This window comes from Rhinopithecus bieti, unplaced genomic scaffold (assembly GCF_001698545.2).
Source record: "Rhinopithecus bieti isolate Rb0 unplaced genomic scaffold, ASM169854v2 scaffold_3948, whole genome shotgun sequence".
Lineage (NCBI taxonomy): Eukaryota > Metazoa > Chordata > Mammalia > Primates > Cercopithecidae > Rhinopithecus > Rhinopithecus bieti.
The window spans coordinates 429,261-449,893 of NW_016804646.1; the positions used below are offsets into that span (position 1 = coordinate 429,261).

The window sequence follows — 20,633 nt, forward strand, 5'->3', positions numbered from 1 at the left end:
TAATAAATGTAACCAGAATACAGAGAATTCTAAGGGATTAAACTTAATTAAACTTAATTTTAATTATGATTAAACTTATTTAAGAATTAAGTCTGGGTAAGTTGGATGGCATTGGATTTCCATCCTATTTCCTTCCCTGTGGCCTTTGGAGAAATACAGGTGTGGAAAGTGGACATTGTGACCGAGCAGGCTGCCATGGATGGCTTTCTGTCTCAGTTCAGAGTGGGTGGGTGCAGCTGCTGTATGCAGGTCAGAGCAGGTTGTGACTTGGACACTATGGAGTCAGATTTCCAATGAGATGTTTCCATCCAGAGCCTTGCTCTGCACACAGGCATTGGAGCCACACACCCAGTAGTTGCCAGCACTTCCTTTTCACTTTCAGATTCTCCTGCTGTCAGATCTTTGTGAGAAACATACCAGCCAGTGGACACAGAATGGCCTGGTGTCTACAAGCTAAGAGTCATAGCCCAAGGAATCAGAGAAGTTGAGATTTAGGTCGAGAACATCACTAAGTAACTCTGCAGCCTTGAGCAGGGGGACCCTTGAGCTCCCGGGCTCCAGACACTCGGGTTCACAGTCAGCGCCTCTCTTCGCCCCACATTCTGTGTGCGTGTAGCTGCCTCATCCCCTCGTATGAGGGTTCCAACAGCTCTTCTTCTCTTGGTCCCTCTGCAGCAGTTACACGGGAACAACATCCACTTCACCGATGGCTACGAGATCAAGGAGGACATCGGGGTGGGCTCCTACTCAGTGTGCAAGCGATGTGTGCATAAAGCCACTGACACTGAGTATGCTGTGAAGGTAAGGCAGGCTGCTGGGTGCGCAGGGCCCTGTGTGAGTGCAGCGCGTGGGAGCACGTATGGTATGTGGGAGCATGGAGCATAGCAGGGCCCTGTGTGAGTGCAGTGCGTGGGAGCACATATGGTATGTGGGAGCACGGAGCATAGGAGCACAGCAGGGCCCTGTGTGAGTGCAGCGCGTGGGAGCACGTATGGTACGTGAGAGCACGGAGCATAGGAGCATAGTATATGTGCTCGTGTGCTCAGCTGTGCAGTGACTCCAGCAGGGACAACTGAGCCTGAGTGAACATTCTCTCTATTTGCCATTTCCCAAGCTCTGATATGATGGAGTTCAGTTTGCTTTGATATGCGGTCACCCATTAAAAGGTAGTTTTGCAAATCAGGAACATTTTCAGTCATATCCACCACGTAGGGACTGAGCACCTCTTGTAGCTTTGTATATGACATACACCAAGAGAAAAGTTTTGGGGCCCCAATCTTTTGAGAAAATAGAGTTGGGGAACAGGTATAGAATTTGGCAAGGAAAGGAAGGAAAGAAAAGAGGGAGAAAGGAAGAAAATACTTTAAAGAAATAAATAAGCTTGTATTATTCACAACAAACTTTGGCAGAGAGTTAATGGTTTTACTCCCAACCGTCAAGAACAGTATAGAGAAACAATTCTTTATAACCCAATTTGGCAATCTCTACATAGTAACTTTAGCTTCTGTAATTGTTGCTGTTTAAATATTTGATCTGGGCCGGGCGCGGTGGCTCACGCCTGTAATCCCAGCACTTTGGGAGGCCGAGACGGGCGGATCACAAGGTCAGGAGATCGAGACCATGGTGAAACCCCGTCTCTACTAAAATACAAAAAATTAGCCGGGCGCGGTGGCAGGCGCCTGTAGTCCCAGCTACTCGGGAGGCTGAGGCAGGAGAATGGCGTGAACCCGAGAGGCGGAGCTTGCAGTGAGCCGAGATCGCGCCACTGCACTCCAGCCTGGTGGACAGAGTGAGACTCCGTCTCAAAATAAATAAATAAATAAATAAATAAATAAATATTTGATCTGGCAATCCAGAATACCAGTTTCCAGAGATTTTTGGTTAGTAAAATGTAGATTAAAGATAAAGCTTCCTGCTAAAATCAGAATCAAATTTATGTTAAAAAAAAAAAAAGATACATTGTACATCCTCTCTAAAAGACAGCAAGAGACACTTGAAACTCCGCCCCTTTCCAGTGGAGCTGAACCCCAGGCTGTCGCAGAGCGAGGTCCCAGCCTGTGCCGCCATCATGACTGGGACCTGCCCTGCTTACCCAGACACGTCTGTAGCACACGGTGCGACACTTGCCCTTCAAAGAACATCTGCCCAGCCAGCAAGTAGTGTAAAAAGAGTAATTTTCATCAACCGTGATTCTTCTATACGCTGAAAAGATTGTTCAAAATAATGACAATGTTGAAGTGACCCAATCCCATCCTCATTTACCCAGAGCTCCACTGAAATTTTGTGAAAACAGGTATTTCAAACAGGTGGATCCTCAAGCATGGCCTGGGATCCTCAAGCATATTCACTGGGAATGTCTACCGTGTTTCTTGCACTGGGAAAACGCTTTGCTGTCACAAACGACGCTGGCCGAAAAATATCTCAGGTCCCTTGATTTTGTTTGGGTCAAGAATTTATGGATTATTGACAAATTTATCTTGAATTTCTCAAACGAAAAAGAAAGTTTAAATATGGAGAAGTAATCAATTTGTGATTTGCTCTGATAACATCTCTGTGTTTAGTCTGCCCAGAGTCTTGAACACATCCAGGAAAGGTGAAAGGAAGGAAATAGATCATGATTTACAGTTCCTGGAACTGTAATTGGGTGGAGACTGCAGTGAGCATTACTGTCATGGTAGAATGTCTACCCGTGGTGTGAAGAGCAGGAGAAAACCAGGTTTTGTTATGAAGTGGTTGCCTCTGCAGCCTGGGGCGCGTAGGCTTCATGCGTTTCTAGGATTTGGATTGTTGAGACGGGTTTGTCCTGCTCCTCCATCTCATTGGGAGAGTTTTTTAAAGGAGAACTTAGATGGGCACCTACCATTTGCATATCCAGGTGCTGTTCCTGTGTCCCAATGTTCCAGTGGTGAAGAGTAGACCTCTATTCTGCCTTAGACAAGAGAATTTCACTTGTATTTTGAAACATATTTCACATATGCTTTGTAAGCCTACATGGGCTCCTTGGAATTTTTTTCTGCCTGGGTCATTGCTCACAGAATTTCTTTAGATTGTTTATCGGGTAACAGCAATTCCAGAAACAATCACTGCTTCCCAGTGAGCTCAAAGAAACGAGCCTATGGTTTGGTCAGCCCAGCAGCCACGGTGCCCTTCTAGAAACAGCCTGCTACTGTGAGGCAGATCAGCCCCCGTTTTGTGCCTCTGCAAGTAAATCCCCCAGTGACGAGGTGATGGTGTGTTTTCTAATATTCCCATATCCAGCTCTTATATAGACGCTGTCTGAATTCAGCTTTGTGACACGGCTTGTAACTCAGTCCCTCAGTCCTCAAAAATCTTGTTGAGGTCACACTCTGTGGAATTTCAGCAAAAGCTCTCGAGGAGAGAAGCCAGGCACTGTGGCTCTGGCCGATGGTAGAAGAAAGAGCCTGGTCTTCCTGTTTCTCTTTCACAAACCTTGAAGTTCCCTGGACAAATTTGGCCAGCGGACATGGCAGGGATTTCCCTTGTCCCTTCTGAGACTACAGTGGGTCATAATGTGTGGTCTGGAAGATGCAGAAATTAACCAAGCATGGGAAGGAGCAGCCCCATGAAGGGCTCAGGACTCTTCAGAGAGATGTGGCTCATGGTCCAGAAGGCTCCTGTGACCAGAGCCATTTCAGAAGCACGTTTCAGCTGGCCAAGGGAGCAGTGACAATAAGTTCATTTATCTGTAGGTAGACATGGTTGTTTAGATTTCCTCCCAAGATGAACAAGTTGGCATTTCTGTGCAGCGAGCTTGTTATTTAGAATGGACCCGCTTGTCACCAAAACTGCTTTGACCCAGTGCAGAGCACTGTGCGGTTTTGTTTTCAGCATTTCCAGGTGAAATGTAGTTGAAATACTTTTGGCCTTTGTCTGTATCCACTGACTTGTTCATGAGAAGCATCATTCCCACCTGTTGATGGACGGACAAAGAAACAGCAAAGTTCAGTGACTTCTAACGTGACCCAGAACTAAGCATGTGGCAGCTGGTTGTCTGATAAGTGCGTTGGATCTCAGCTCAGCAGATGTCCAGCCGAGATTGTCAGTAGAATCCAGCTTTACCACTCCCAGTTGCTGCTTGAGCCATATACAAGCCCACCTACCCCTGGCTCATGGATAAAAACGGGTTCTGCTTCAGAAGCAGTCCTGTCAGAGCCAGACAGGGCATCCTCCCATTCAATGGCATGGATGACCCAGAAATGTCCCCACTGAGTAATGACAGAAAGAGAAATGCAGCAATCTTTACTAAACAATGAGGAGATTGACCAGAATTGATGGATTCTGCCCAGGGCAGTCATATTCATTTGGGGTGACTGTGGCCCCCAGGGGACACTGGCAATGTCTAGGGACTTTCTGGTTTTTACAGCTGGGGCAGGGGCTCCTGGCATTGGTGAATATGGATCAGGGAAGCTGTTTAGCATCCTGCAGTGCACAGGACAGCCCCTACAACCTGCTGCCCCAATGAAAGGTTGAGAAGCCCAGCCTCAGCATCCTTGTGGGTGAGGGCAAGTCTCATGTAGATAAAGGCCAGGAGGCTGATATTTTGGAGATGGGGATGGAGTTTTTCTTCTTCCTTGAGTTTCTGATGAGTCCTTTAGCAACAGGATGATGATTGCCCAACAGCTCAGTGTTCCCCACGTGCTGCAGGGCAGCCCCCACCCCACCCCACCCCACTGTGACTGGGCCATGACTTAAAGTGCAGACCCTTCTAAGAGGAGAGTGGGGCCATCTCCTCACCTCTGTGAAGGTCAGGTAAGGAGGTTCAGAGTGAATATGGAGTCATAGTAGCTCTCACATTCTTAGAATATCATTATATTTTGCTTTAAGTTACTTCTGCATTTTTGCAGGTTTCTAATTTTGCTAGCAGAGTTACCCTGAAACATGTAAACTACATTTAAGGTTCTACTTAAACCAGTTTACCCAAGTAATCAAACAACAAGATTGTTCGATTTGCATTTATCTTCAGCTGCATTTTTCACTTGAGTCCCTGCTGTATGCTGGGTACTGTGCTAAAGGTTGTGGGAAGTGATAGCTCGAATTAGTCCTAATTTTAGTACCGATTCGAGCTGTCACAACCTCCAACACAGTGCCCAGCTTAGAGCAGGGGCTCAATTAACATGGGCTGAATGACAACCTGGATTCCCAGGCTTGTCCCTCCCTCTCAACTTTGGCAAACAACAATAGAATGTCCAAGATCCTTCACTGGAGCAGTCCGGCCTCGGGCGGGAAGACACTGACCCTCTTCCTTCTCACACGCACAGCACCATTTCAGGCTGGACTTGATGCAGTGCATTCTGCCAGTGCCCCCAGCGCATTCCCAGTGCTCTGATGGTTGAATGAGAAAAGCGATTATGTTCCCTCAGCGCTTCCTCTTCCTTTTATCAGACACATTGTAGATGAACAGATGTGCCCTACTTTCTAGTAACTACGAACCATTTTATTGGGACAAAATAGCTAAGTAATCTGATGTAAAACTAAAGTACGCCTTTGTTTTTATAACCAATCCAGGGAGACTAGTGGTGGGCGATGCAGTTGTCCAGGGCTTCAAAATACCATGGCAGATGGCTGCATAGCTCTCCACGCATTAGGGCGCCCTGCATTTAAAGTAAGATTCAAGTAGAAGTAACTATTAAGTGTTGGAGGTAATCGTGATCCAGGAGGATTAAAAGGAAGGGGAGAGGTGTATTTGAAAGGAAAAATAATATTCCTATTCCATCAAAGATGCTGTGTTCACTTTATAAGAATTGAGAGAGGCAATTGTTTGTTTTTATTTTATTCTTGGGTCTTTGTTACTTAACGGAATTAGGTACATATTCTAGATAGTGCTGATTTGTATAAATGGAAAGATTCCTGGCATTATATTGGTGGGGAAATATATAGGAATATGTAAATATATACAGATGGCCCTTGAACAACACGAGGTTGAATTGTGAGGATCCACGTATGCAGATTTTTTTCAGTAAATATATTGGAAAATTTTTTGGAGATTTGTTACAATTTGAAGAAACTCACAGACAAACCACATAGCCTAGAAATATTTAAAACATTAAGAAAATGGTATGTCAGGATGCATAAAATATACATAGCTACTAGTCTATTTTTATCATTTTCTGCTATAAAATATACACAGATTTATTATAAAAACTTAAAATTTATCAAAATTTGTGTGCTCCAGCATAGACCATACATGGTGCCATTTGCAGTTGAGATAAATGTAAACAAACATAGATTCAGCATGAAATCATAGCTGCATCAAATTAACTGTGGTGAATACGGCACTACTGTAAGAATTTCACAGCGGCCTTCCATTGCTGCTGTAGTGAGCTCAGGTGTTGGAAGGATCTGCTTTAAATGTCCTGTGACACTCATCATCTCCGTGTGAGCAGTCTGTCTCTCCAGGGAATTGGGAATAGCCGTAAAAAATGGTATCTTGTGGTTCTCACATATTTTTCACCCTGTTTAGTGCAGTGCCATAAACCTTGAATCACACCATAGAACCCCTAAGAAGTGCCATGCCACTAGGGACGCTGTGTGTGCTCCCAAGAAGAAAAGTCATGACATGACCAAAAAATAATAATAATAAGTTGAATTATATGATACGTACCCCAGGTTGAGGTCTGCAGCTGTGAGTCCCCCCCTTTTCAGACAGACGATCCATCTTGTGAAGAGACGGCATAAACTCACTATATCCATGAATACAGAACCATACACTAAACATATTTTCCTTATGATTTGCTCAGTAACATTTTCTTTCCTCTAGATCATATTACTGCAGAATTTGTATTAAGAATACAGTATATAATACATATAACGTACAAAATATGTGATAATGGACTGTTTATGTTATCAGTAAAGCTTTAAGTCAACAGTAGACTATTAGTAGTTAGGTTTTGGGGAAGTCAAAAGTTATATGTGGATTTTCAACTTCTTGAGGGGGTCGGTACCTCTAACCCCCATGTTCAAGGGTCAACCGTCTACACATATCAGAGCTAATTCACTACAGAAATGTTAGCTTGTGTCACTAGTATCTCCTCTTCTCATAGCTTAATACAGGTACCTTGAGAGAGCTCTTGGCCATCTCTACTAGTGATTCAAGTTTTTATTTATTATAGATGTCATAATAGGCATAAAACTACATCACTCGAGTGTCGATTTTGCCACCTTGACCCTCTTTTGCAAAACACCAACGTCAGTACATATATGAAGAGGAAACTGTCTGAGAACTGAAGTTTCTGAGACCAGTTAGATAGAATGGTGACGAGAGTTACGAGGATGATGAGAGTAAATACTTCATACTCAGTACGTGCCAAGCACTGCTATAAATGCTCTGTATGTGTGAAGTCACTTAATCCTTACCGCACCCCACGGTGTAATTATTTTCATTATCCCCATGAGGGAACAGAAACTCAGAACGGTTCAACACATATACGAGAAGTCACAGCCAGTCAGTGGGAGAGCAGGTTCCCGTCCAAGCAGTCAGACCCCGAGTGCACACTCTCGACCCCTGTCCAGCATACCCACTCCAAGGTCCCTAGGCTGTAAGGGGAAGGTGTGCCAGGTACAAGCGGAGCTGTATGTAAAATCGCACCTGAGTCTCCTGGTCTCATGAATCTAGGTGTACCCTGGTGGAAGGTCCTGCTGCCACCAAGTGGGCCACGGTTCAGCTGTGTAAGCGCTGAGCGGCAGCCGGGCCGCTTCCTCCAGCTTCACCTCCAAGGGCACAGCGCACCTGGTTCCTCCAGCACTCAGCTGCAAGGCCCCTGGCCAGGACCCCGGCCCCCGGCAGCGGCTCCAGCTTCCTTCTGCACAGCGTTCAGGATGGTCTGCGTTCATGTAGACCTTTGTTTGCAGTCTGTGCTCCGAGGTCACTGGTAGCACTAGCCCCGGCTCCTGTGGATCACAGCCCACTCCTCCTCAGGGCCAGCGCCTGGGCTTGTTGCAGAAGCTACATCTTGAAAGAGCCCATGGCCTAAAGCTGGGCGCTGCACTGAGCTGCACGGGGCTGGAGAAGGAGAGGGCCCCAGGGAGCTTGTGTTCAAGCTGACTCCAGAGGATCCAGTGTCAGGTCCTGCAAAGAATTCTAAGCCATTGAGAAAGCAGCAGATGGCTCCACCATGGGGCTCCTCAGTATCACATGGGGCGTTAGCTGCACTGGTCCTGGGGAAGAGAGGTGGCTGTGCTGCTGAGTCAAACCACTGTGGCCAAACCTGGAAAGAGACAGGTCAAGGCCAGTCCTGTCTTTAGGGATCAAAATGCATTTTTTATAGAAATCATGTGAAAATTTGAAGCAAAGAGAAACAGCAGTTGAGAGGTGAGCTATGTGGAGGAGCAACATTAACCATCTCGAGAACGGCAGTGGTGCAGAGACAGACAGAGGCTGTAGATGCCTTCACAGCCACAGTGGAAACACAGAGAAAGGAGCGTTCACAGGCACAGAGGCTGGGACTAGAAGTAGTTAAATAAAATAGAAAATAGAAAAGAAAGAAAGCAACATTTAGATGGACAAGGAGGGAGACTGGGTAGCTTTGGTAACAGATTGCATGACTGAGGAAAACGGTGGCATAAATTTCTCTTCCACCAGAAGAGACTCAAAGAAGACGGGAAAATGATTGTATCGCCTGCCAGAACAGCAGCTCTGTCCAGCCTGTGTCTCTGCACAGGCATTCTCTAATCAAAGAAGCTCCTCAGTGGAATTGGTTGGGCGGTTGTATTTCCTCGAAACACACATTGGGAAGCTGCCTTTCTGGATGATTTAACCCTTTGCCCGTTTTCCCCAAGAATACTCACCAGTGGCATTTGCGGCGGCAGCGTTTGCCCCGAGATAACTTTGCCGCGAAATACCTCGCTTTTATTATTATTTTTGCACCGCTCGAGTATACTGACTTTGGAAGCAAAGGCCATCCTTCTGTTGATAGCATTCTGTTTTTAGTAGTGGCATTTAGAATCTAGTCATTATCGATCGTTGATAATGTCAAATCCTAGAAAACGTAGCATTCCTACAGGGGATGTTAACTGCGTTCTCAGACAGTTGGCCAAAGATTCGTTTGATGAATCCCATTTTTCCAAAATAGACAATTCTGATGATTCATACGATTCTGATATTAGTTTTGTTTAGAAATAACTCCAGTACCAGTTTTTAAATTTTATTTTCACATTGAAAATCAGTCATATTTGCTTCGGCCTCAATGAATGTGTTTATGTAAAATTAAATGAGTGCTGGCAGCGAGCTGCATTTTTGTTTGTTTGTTTGTTTGTTTGTTTCCCAAAAGAGAAAGGCTTAATGTGATTGGCTCATGGTTTTGTTTCTCGTATGCTCAGCCCCTCCCAGCAGGCATGCGGCGGAGGACGGTCATCAGCAATAAGATGTAGCATGCGCCTCCTGCCCACTGCCATGTCCCTGAGCCCGTCTCACCGGCTCCCACCCACCAGCCAAAACTTGGTTCTCGACTCTCCCACCGCAAACTTCTGCCCGGTCTTTCAACATGGGCTAGTTTCCTATTGTTTACGCAACACATTACCCCCCATCTAGTGGCTTAAAACAACCTGAGCTTATTGTCTTCCAGCTCTGGAGGTCAGAATTCCACAATCGGTCTCACTGGGCTAGAGTCCAGTGTCCGCAAGGCTGGTTCCTTCCGTGGGCTCTGGGGGCTGAGAGTGGATACACAGCAGATGGTGGCCAGGCCAGGTGCCCAACAGAAGTCTGACCCGCACCTGCAGCCAGCCCCTTTATCTACAGTACACAGCTCGGGAGGCCAGTGACTGTGTCAGACTTGCAGGAAGCCAGATTGCTGTCTCTAGTGACAGCCCAGGAAGCTGAACTATAACTTCTGTGACAGTCAGCCCTACATGGCCAGGACGTGATGAATGACTGACAGCTTCCTACGTTCTGTCCCTGCTTCCAACTCAGGACCAACCAGAGAACACAAATATGCACCCGAAGCCCACAGGATGCCCGATTTTAGTTCCCCGCCTCCGTCTTTGGCAGCCAGCAGCCCCCTTCACCCGCATCATCTTCCCTACGGCACATTCCCCCTGCTTGGGTTGTTTACTGCCTGTGTGCACGGCCCCGTGAGAACATCCACTCCAGGGCAACAAAGGCTTTGCTTTTGCTGTAGTTCCAGCACCTCAAGAAAGTCAGGCACATGGCAGGAACTCACTCAATTTTAGCAGACAATGAAGAGGCTCCTCATCTTCATTTGGCATAAATATTTGGTAGTGAAAGGCTAAGTGTTGATTAAAAGAAAAATACATGGCCAGGCACGGTGGCTCACGCCTGTAATCCCAGCACATTGAAAGGCCAAGGTGGTTGGATCACACGAGGTCAGGAGTTCAAGACCCATGACTTGAGCTTTCCAGCTATTCTGAAGCCCAGCCTTACTGCCCAGCCCCATCTGCTCTGAACACTGCCTCATTCCTTCGCGGTTTGGGTACTCTGAGATGCATAGAGCCTCTGGCTAAAACGGAACACTGGGGCTCCCCGCCTTGTGACGAGTGGGTCTGCTGGACAGGGGTCGAGAGTGTGCACTCGGGGTCTGACTGCTTGGACGGGAACCTGCTCTCCCATTGACCAGCTGGCCAGTGGGAAGCCCCATCTCTACTAAAAATATAAAAATTAGCCGGGCATGGTGGCACATGCCTATAATCCAGCTACTTGGGAGGCTGAGGCAGGAGAATCATCTGAACCTGGGAGGCAGAGGTTGCAGTGAGCCAAGATTGTGCCACTGCACTCCAGCCTGGGTGACAGAGCGAGACTCCATCTCAAAAAATTAATTAATTAATTAAAGATAAATAAAAGAAAAGAAAAATATGAGTCAGAAGCTTTACTTCAAATTGGAATTTTTAAAATCGGGGTTTATAATATAATTGTTTAACAGAGCACCTCGTGCCTTTGGAATGCATTTCATTCTGCAGCCATCCCCTTGTTCAGGAAGCGGTTACTTTTTTCATTCATTGAGACTTTTTAATTGGACGCTTTTACTGCCACAGACACAGGGCAAGGTGAGAACACAGACCTGCTCCAGGGAGCTCACAGCTTAGCCATTTAGGAATTGGGTCAATGACAGAACCAGAAACGACACCAAAATGTGGAGTTGCAACTCTGGAATCCGAAATGAAATGAGCTTTACAGTTGGTTTGGCTCTTTCTCTTGGCCTGTTGTTTCTTCAAACACGTGGTACCGATACACATGCCTGTTCACTGGCGGCTCCACTTGTAAATTTCCCTTCGATCGTCTGAAAGCCCATGCAGGAGGAGGAGAGAAGACCGTGCAAGCTCAGTGGGGCCGGGTTTTCCCAGAAAGAAGCACGTGCGTAAAGACGCAGCTACTCCCCGTTTTCGGTAGCAAATTTTTGTTGTTTTGTTATTAAAAGTACCTTAGTTTGCTTTAGCAACAGAATCTGATAAAAAATAAAGTGAGATCCTTAGAACTGTACAAAAATATGTGTCACCCAGCTCTTAACTGCAGTGATGCAGCTCTGTGTCACCCAGTTCTTAACTGTAGTGATGCGGTGTGACCACGCAGGCCTGGAGCACGGGCCAGCCTTCCTGAGGAGGCTCCAGTCTGTACTCACGTGAGACCGTTGAAAAGAACGTGGTGTTTCTGTGCCCATCTTCACACTGTGTGTAATTTGTCAACCAAAAAAGAAACGGAATTAAGACAGATGCTTGGCATGAGTAGAGCTTATCTTTAGAAGGAGAACTGATGAGCTTGGAAATTTAATTTTTTTCCACCAGGATGAAACAGGAGTTGTTTCTCTCTGTCATTCGTTTAAATTAATTTTACAGGAGAAGGTGTCTGTTAAATTTTACAAATTAATTTTACAAATTAATGTAATGTAATGCTCTCCTACCTTTTTTCAAATATGATACCGATCCTTTCGGCAAGTCAAAGGAAATGGCCTGCCTAGCGCGAGCGTTCTGCAAGCCTGTGAGCTCACGCCACCACCTGCGTAGTTACTGCCTCGAAGCCATCTGGTCAGGTTGCTCAGTGTCCCGGGAGACGGTGTCTCCACTGATGGAAAGAGACTAGAAAGACAGGGAAGGTAGAGAGACGCAAAGACCAGAGGAAGAGGGAAAGGTATACTAAAAGCAGCGAAGTCTCCTCTCGCTGCCTTTGACCAGCAGGAGGAAAGGTGTTATCAAGAGCAGTGAAGTCTCCTGTTGTTGCCTTCGGCCAGCAGGAATGGCAGTGTTTGGCACCTAGCCGCATGTGTCACTGCTAAGGAAGATCATGGTGGTGTGCCATCGTGTTGAACCCAGACTTGCTTCGTGGATGTTCAGACACCTTGACTTAGCATCTCTAAGGAAGGTGGAAATATTCAGCCTGCTCGGTGACAACACCATAGAAAGCTTATTTACCGGCTGTGGTGGGTGGCCAACCCCTGGGGAATGTCCTTTTCTGTAGATTGTAGGAGTCCTTTCTAACCAGCTGTTGCCAGATGAGGAAAAGAAAGCTGAGAGAGCTTGTCCCCGACCCCACCACGCCACTCCACCCCACCACGCCACTCCTACTCCGTGGCACGTCAGTATTGTTTGAGCATTAGCCTGGAGGGGAGGCCTTGTTCATCACCACGCTTGCTGAGAAGGCCTCCCCGTTTTGTTGGATAATAAAGATTATAAAACAATATTATTCTCAGAATGAGGAACACCATCTACCAGAGGTTGCTCTAATAAGAGCAAGCCCATCACGGTCAACCCCAAGAAACCGACCCCACAGAGAGGAAGTGCACTGGTAGGCACTTGGGGCCCACTCCCTGGTGCTCCTAAACAATGCGCCCAAACCCTGGCTGCCCCGCAGCAATGGACGATAGCCACACCTCACTGCCCACTCCTAAGTTAGCACTCTCCAGCCTTACCTTTCTCAAATGGCTCAACCTCCCTGCAAAAATAAAAACGAAAGCAAAACAAAAAAAAAAAAATGGAAAAAGAGTTACAGGGAAAAGCACCAACACTTCCTGACAGCATCTGGGACGGAAACGCTGGGTCGGAACTGCCTTGCCACTTCATGTCAGAGGCTTGTCTGCGCAGGCTTCATTTGGAATGATTCTCCCAGGTCAGGGGAAGGCAGGAGCCCAGGAGGGCAGTGTGAGAACCTGTTCCCGCCATGACTCTCTTCCAGGACATTCCTGTAATCCCATCTACTTGGGAGGCTAAGGCAGGAGACCCCAGTCTGTGGGACTTCCCTTCGAGAACGGGGAGCGCCATTTCCCATGCAAACTCACCCTCCTCGCTGCCCTGTGCTCCAGAGGCTGGGAGGCCAGGAGGCAAGGAAGCCAGGAGGCTGACTATTAGGGACCGCTTCCATGCCTCTGGCTTCTGGGCAGTTCTGCTAGTGCGAGACAGACACCACAGGACAAGGGTGGGAAGAGAAGTGTTGGGCTGAGGCCTTTCTGCCCACAGCCACTGTCAGGGTGCACCTCCCCACCCCTGCAGCCCCTCTGGTCCTGTGAGTGTCCCTGTGCAACTCTTTGGCACTGGGAACCAGGCCCCCCCCAAGGCATTACATTGTGCCTTGCTGGCCGGGCCACTGACCCTCCAGCCACTCTACTGTTTTGCAAACGATCCTTTAATTAAGCCCACTGGGTTGACCCAGTTGGTGGCTTTGACTGAAACACGCTCTACTGCTGACATCAGTTTTGAACATCACGCTGCTTCGTGGCACTGACTCGCAGTGAGAATTCAGAGACAGGACGGAAAGAGGCATTTCAGGGCTGTAAATGTGGCAGGTCACAGCTGCTTGGTCCGTTGCCTGGGGGCATCGGGGTAATTCTGTTTTATTTCTGTAATAGGAATAACTCACTTGTACCAAGTGTTTTCTGTGTACCAGGGAGAGTATGAAGGGATCGATTCATATTAATTTGTTGAATCATAATAGTGAACCAGAGGAGTGCCTGGTATTTTCTCGGTTTTACAGATGAAGAAAGCTAGGTGTAGGGAGGCCCAGGGAGCTCTGCAACCCCACACGGAGCGGACAGGGAGGCCAGGTGTCAGCTGGAGTCAGACTGTCTCAGCGGCTGGGCCGCCAACCATGCGGCACATGGCCTCCCTGGGAGCAATACCTTCCTCCACCCTTCCAGCCCTCCACGGGAGCTAAGCCTGCAGACACCCACGTTCAGGTACCAGCAAGTGACATGGCCATGGGCCGAGCCACCCACTCGCACAGCAGCATTGTCGTCTCAGACAGCAAACCTGACTTCCCCTCGGGAGCAAACCAGGTGTTTGCTGAAAGACTGCGGGCTCTGCCCTGCAGAGGGAAACAGGAGCACTCATGGGCCCCTTGGAGTCTCCTCCAGATGAGCTCCTGCCCCCACAGGACCTGGGCCTGGGAGCTTCTTTTGTTTACCTCCATTTCCCCAAATGCCACCTCAGAGAATAGCTGGTGTGTGGTGTTTGGTTGTTGACAGAGGTACTTTGGGTGTTTCGCCAAGCAATTAAATTATTTTGAAAGGTGTAACTAATATGTTTAAAATGTAATAAAAGTCAACATGCATGCTTAAATGTGTATCAGATTCTAGTAAATGACCAGGACAGTGGCTCCGATGGGTTGAAATCCAGTGCACCTCACATGTGCACATACATGCTAGCTTTTATTACAATTTAAAATAATTTTTAAAGTAAGCAAGAGTTTAAGGTAATCTGTCTTTGAAAACTGTTTACAAATACTTATCACTGTAAGTCAGAATTTTTCTGAAGACTCACAACAAAAGAACACATAGAAATAAAATAGATAACTAGGGTTGATAGGGCAGCCATCTGTAGTCCCAGATTCTTTAAAATAGTCACATTGTCCTCCAATTTCAGCTTACAAAATACGTTTTGGAATTTTTTATTTAATTATTTGAATAGACAATATATTCTTGTGGTTCAAAATTTTTAAAAATTCATGTGGATACAGCAAGGTCTCCCCCCACCCATGGCCCCCCAGGCACCCCGTTCCCCTCCTCACAGGAAGGCAAGGCAATTAAATGTTTCCTCCTTCCTTCCAGGGTTATTTTATGCACCTACAAGGAAATGGATGTGTCTATTTGCATTCTTCTCTCCGTTTTTAAAAAAGGGATGGCGTAGGATGCACCTGCTCCGCGTTGGCCTTCTTCACTCCATGTGTCTTGAAGATGGTCCCTGGCGGTGGAGGAAAAGCTTCTGCTTTCTTGTTTACTCCGTGTCCTGTTCCATTGTGAGAGCGATAAAACAGATTCATGCTTTATTGTGAAATCATATTTGCGGGGAAAAAAATCTTCTACTGAATTTTTTTAATAAATTTATACATGTGTTTTAACCGTCTCCAATTGCAAAGACAGGATCCCGGCCCAGAGAGATGGGATGCCCACAGGCAGCCAGGAGCAGAGGAGTTCGGGTACCAGACAGCTGGCTTCCCCTATAGGGAGTGCAGGACCAGCCTCCCAGGACCTGGTTAGGCTGCAGCACATTAGGGAATGTCCCCCACCCCTCCTGGAATGATTGTTTTAAAAGTCTCTACTTGAAAATGATACATTTATGTTGGTAATAGAAATAGTCCTAGTGTACTAGCTAAAACTTCAGTAGAATTAAATGCCGCAGAAGGAGAGAAATTTTGTGTCCAGAAAGGGACTCTAACTCTTCTGCCTGTTTAACAATGCAAGCTGTTAGGACTCACACATCAAGGGCCACTGATGCAGTCAGAGCCGAGTGGTGGTCATGGCAGAGCATCCTTTAAAACTATAATGGGGTGAGAACTGGCACTATGGTGATTTTTTATAATGGTGACAGGGAGTGGAGGAAGCGTGACTAGGGGACAGATTATGAGCAGTGAGTCAAATGCTACCCAAGCGTTTAGTTCTCTAGAGTAAAGAAATAGCCAGGTGTAGTGGCTCATGCCTGTAATCTCAGCACTTAGGGAGGCTGAGGCAGGAGGATCACTTGAAGCCCGGAGTTTGAGACCAGCCTGGGCAACACAGCAAGGCCCCATCTCTACGAAGAATTTAAAAATTAGCTGAGTGTGGTGGCACTCACCTCTGTAGTCGTAGTTACTCTGGAGGCTGAGGCAGGAGGATCGCTTGAGCCCAGGGGTTTGATGTTGCACTGAGCTATCCTTGCACCACTGTACTCCAACCTAGGCAACAGAGTGAGACCCTGTCTCAAAAAAAAAAAAAAAAAATTAAAGAAATAGAGTTTTATGCAAAGCTCTCTGCCTACAGACTTTGACATGATAGAAGTTAAAAGCAAATCGCCCTCATATTCTAGTAGTAAAATGACTGCACATTCTCCAAATAGAGACTATTTTAAAATTAGGTTGAACTATTGTGAGAATAGTACAAATCATGGTTTGGAAGGTGTTTCCAATCGCTTCTCTTCTGTTCTGAGTGTTGTTTGCAACATACATGTTGCTCATTTCCCGTGAGTGGGGTGCCCTCCTCCCACTGGTCCTGTTCCCACAGCAGGACAGTAAAGGTGGGACTTAGGCACCTCCAGAGGGATTAGCCACCAGGGACCAACAGTGACTTCCTGTTTCCAAGGTAGGCTTAATCACGACACCCTGTCCTCGGAAACCATATGTCTCCATGGGGTTGAAACAACTTTATCTGTTATCCTAAGACATCGGCTACAGATGCTGGGCAAGGGAAGGGAGCTTGCATGTGTCTAAACAACAGGGCGGGTCTGACCTGCGCACCATCCCCAGCATCTCTTGGTGAGAGCTGTGTGCCTCACCTCATTTTGTGGCTGGTTTGTAATTCCCAGAACAAGGCAGGAGGTGCACAGTGGCTGGAGGCTTGCTGAGGATGGTACCCACTGCGGAGGGTGGGACACATTCTGTTATTTGGTAGCAGTTGCATGAGCACCTTACACATGCTTCTCCATCCAACCTTATAACATCTTAACATTCATGTTTGAAGTCTTGTACTCCTTTATTTATTTATTTTTTTTTTATTTATTTTTTTTTTTAGTGAGACAGAGCCTTGCTCTGTCACCCAGGCTGGAGTTACAGTGGCATTGTCTCAGTTCCCTGCAACCTCTGCCTCCAGGTTCAAGCGATTCTCATGCCTCAGCCTCCTGAGTAGCTGGGATTACAGGCATACACCACTATGTCCGGCTAATATTTGTATTTTTAGTAGAGACTAGGTTTTGTCATCTTAACCAAGCTGGCTGGTCTTAAACTTTGGACCTCAAGCCACCTGCCCACCTCGGCCTCCCAAAGTGCTGGGATTACAGGCATGAGCCACCTTGCCCAGCCTGTACTCCTCTTTTTAAATGTAAAACACTAGTTGTGAAAGAAAGGACTCGCCATGAATTTCCAGGCAATCTCAGGCTATCTCTTCGTCGGGTGTGAGATTGTAGTGGTTGGGCCACCTGGGGCCAGACTTTATCCAAACTCAAGGGTCCACCAGCAGATACCACCCGGAAGCCTAAAGTAGACCTCTCACTGCCACGTGCTGTGTTTGTTCCAGATCATCGATAAGAGCAAGAGAGACCCCTCGGAAGAGATCGAGATCCTGCTGCGGTACGGCCAGCACCCGAACATCATCACCCTCAAAGATGTGAGTGGTCCTCGTGCAGCGGCATCTCCACTTCCTTCTGTTGAGCTGACACAAAAAAGCTCCCATTCACTCCGAGCAAGCTTTCTCACATCTCATGCCTGTCTGAGCTGGTTTCTACCACCCACATACCTCAGTCACTTGCAGCTGACTTGCTGGACTGTGTACTCAAGTTCTTTTTGATAGCCACCGCCCCAGTCATGGAGGGAGCAAGTAAAACAGAGGAAGAGAGAGCTTGTGTGAATGACAGTCCACAGGTGGAGTCTCTCACAGAGGCCCACAGGCTGCAGGGTTTGGGATCCAGGAGCAGAGAGAGGAGACAATTTTCCTCCTCACACTCCAACTCCAAACTGATTCCAGCATTATGAACCTAGGGCCACAGGGTATTGGGCCTACCTCAGTTTCCCTCACGCATAGTGATTGGTGCATGCAAAGGGTCTTAACAAGCAAGCTTGGCATAAGAATAGCCAGAGCGGGCCAGGTGCGTTGGCTCACACCTGTAGTCCCAGCAATTTGGGAAGCATAGGCAGGCAGATCATTTGAGGTCAGGAGTTCAAGACCGGCCTGGTCAACATGGTGAAACCCCATCTCTACCAAAAATACAAAATTAGCTGGGTGTGGTGGCACACACCTGTAATCCCAGCTACTTGGGAGGCTGAGGCAGGAGAATTGCTTGAACCTGGGAGGTGAAGTTTGCACTGAACCGAGATCACACCATTGCACTCCAGCCTGGGCAACTGAGAGAGACTCCATTTCAAAAAATCAAAAAATAAAAAGAATAATCAGAGCATATTGTTTTTATTGAATTCATGAGATAAAAGCCAGTATGGAGGAAACCATCGTTTTCTATTGCTTCTCTGAAGCAACAGCATGGCTCTGATACGTGACTTTGCCCTGGACTCTGCCTAGCCTCTCTGCGCTCCCAGCGCCTGGCCACTCAGTGCTGTCTGTGCGGTAGCAGCACAGACATCATGGGAAGCTGGTTAGAAATACAGAGGGCCAGGCCCCACCCCAGGCTGCAGGACCGGAGCATGCATTTTAGCAAGATCCCCCAAGATTGGATGCACATTACAGTTTGAAAAACACTGCCCTGAGGCCCTGCCCTTGCAAGGTGGTTTGCCAATATTTGCATTTCTAAATATCTCCTGGCAGGCCGGGCACCGTGGCTTACAACTGTAATCCCAGCCCTTTGCGAGGCTGAGGCAGGCGGATCACTTGAGGTCAGGAGTTTGAGTCCAGCTTGGCCAACATGGCAAAACCCTGTCTCTACTAAAAATACAAAAATTAGCCAGGCATGGTGATGTGCACCTATAATCCCAGCTACCTGGGAGTCTGAGTCAGGAAGAATTGCTTGAACTCAGGAGCTGGAGGTTGCAGTGAGCTGAGATGGCACCATTGCACTTCAGCCTGGGTGACAGAGCGAGACTTCGTCTCAAGAAAATAATAATAATAAATATCTCCTGGCAGAGTCATGAAGCCATTCATCTCAGCTAAGGACACGCCCATCTCATATGTCCCTGCTCAGTCCCTGCTTAGCAGTGGATTATTAAAACCATATTCTTCCTAAAAAGAGCACATCTGGTATGACAGGAATGGCCATTCGCTTCTTCCCTGCAGAAGCCTTGTTTGCACTCCCATAGGACCCTGTGGTCCCAGCCTCTCCCCTCTGACTTCCTCTACTGCCCCCTCTGGAGTAGTTGCTCTTTTGCAGTAACCAGCCCCGGTGATGTGCGGTGACGTGCACGTCCCTGAGGCCCATGTGCGCCCCTTCTTCACTCCGCAGGTCTATGACGATGGCAAGTTCGTGTACCTGGTGATGGAGCTGATGCGTGGCGGGGAGCTCCTGGACCGCATCCTCCAGCAGAGATACTTCTCGGAGCGTGAGGCCAGTGACGTCCTGTGCACCATCACCAAGACCATGGACTACCTCCATTCCCAGGGGGTAGGAGCCATGCCTGGGGCAGCCATCAGGGAGGAGGGAGCTTCAGGGAGGGAACCAAAACCACAAGGGTTTATGGGTTCAAGAGCTGAGAACGCAGATTGTCCTGGAATTCCTTCCATGCCACCATTGTCCCTCTTGTGTCTGGAGGCTCAGTGATGTGCAAGGGAAGAAAAATGCTCTTTTCCCTGCTGGGCGTGGTGGCTCACATGTGTAATCCCAGCACTTTGAGAGGCCAAGACAGGCGGATCATGAGGTCAGGAGTTCGAGACCAGCCTGGCCAACATGGTGAAACCCCATCTCTACTAAAAATAATAACAACAACAGAAAAAATTAGCTGGGCAGGATGGCACACACCTATAATCCTAGCTACTCAGGAGGCTGAGGCAGGAGAATCATTTGAACCCGGGAGGCGGAGGTTGCAGTGAGCTGAGATAGCACCATTGCACCCCAGCCTGGGTAACAGGACAAGACTCCATCTCAAAAAAAAGAAAAATTCTTTTTTCCCTCTGCCCATCTTAGTTCTTCGGTGGAGGCCCTATAAACAACACTGGCCAAAGACAGGTTAACAAGAGGAAAACAGAAGTTTATTAACATGTGCATCTCACATACACATGGGAGCATTCAGCCATGAATAACTCCAAGGAGTTGTTAGAACTTGAGCTTATGTAGCATTTTAACAAAAGAACAATAAATTTGCCGGGTGCAGTGGCTCACACCTGTAATCCCAGCACTTTGGGAGGCTGAGGCAGGTAGATCACCTGAGGTCAGGAGTTCAAGACCAGCCTGGCCAACATGGCAAAACCCCATCTCTACTAAAAATACAAAAATTGGCCAGACATGATGGCGCACACCTGTAATCCCAGCTACTCAGGAGGTGGAGGCATGAGAATCGCCTGAACCTGGGAGGCAGAGGTTGCAATGAGCCAAGATCACTCCACTGCACTTCAGCCTGGGTGACAGAGCAAAACTCTGTCTCACATTTTAAAATTTTTTTAATTTTAAAAGAATAATAATTTTAAAGAAAACAAAGAGAGGCTGGGCGCGGTGGCTCAAGTCTGTAATCCCAGCACTTTGGGAGGCCGAGACGGGCGGATCACGAGGTCAGGAGATCGAGACCATCCTGGCTAACACGGTGAAACCCCGTCTCTACTAAAAATACAAAAAAC

General features: G+C 47.4%; 1 protein-coding gene across 3 annotated transcripts in view; it reads left to right on the forward strand.

Annotated features, from left to right (window-relative positions):
- The window catches only part of RPS6KA2 (ribosomal protein S6 kinase A2), a 251,825-nt gene that overhangs the window by 214,372 nt on the left and 16,820 nt on the right, over positions 1–20,633 (forward strand). For all 3 annotated transcript variants that reach the window (XM_017869541.1, XM_017869540.1, XM_017869539.1), the window contains exons 14-16: positions 676–801; positions 17,439–17,528; positions 19,309–19,467. In XM_017869541.1, coding sequence (XP_017725030.1) covers positions 676–801; positions 17,439–17,528; positions 19,309–19,467 — 375 coding nt within the window. The remainder of the gene's footprint in view (positions 1–675; positions 802–17,438; positions 17,529–19,308; positions 19,468–20,633) is intronic.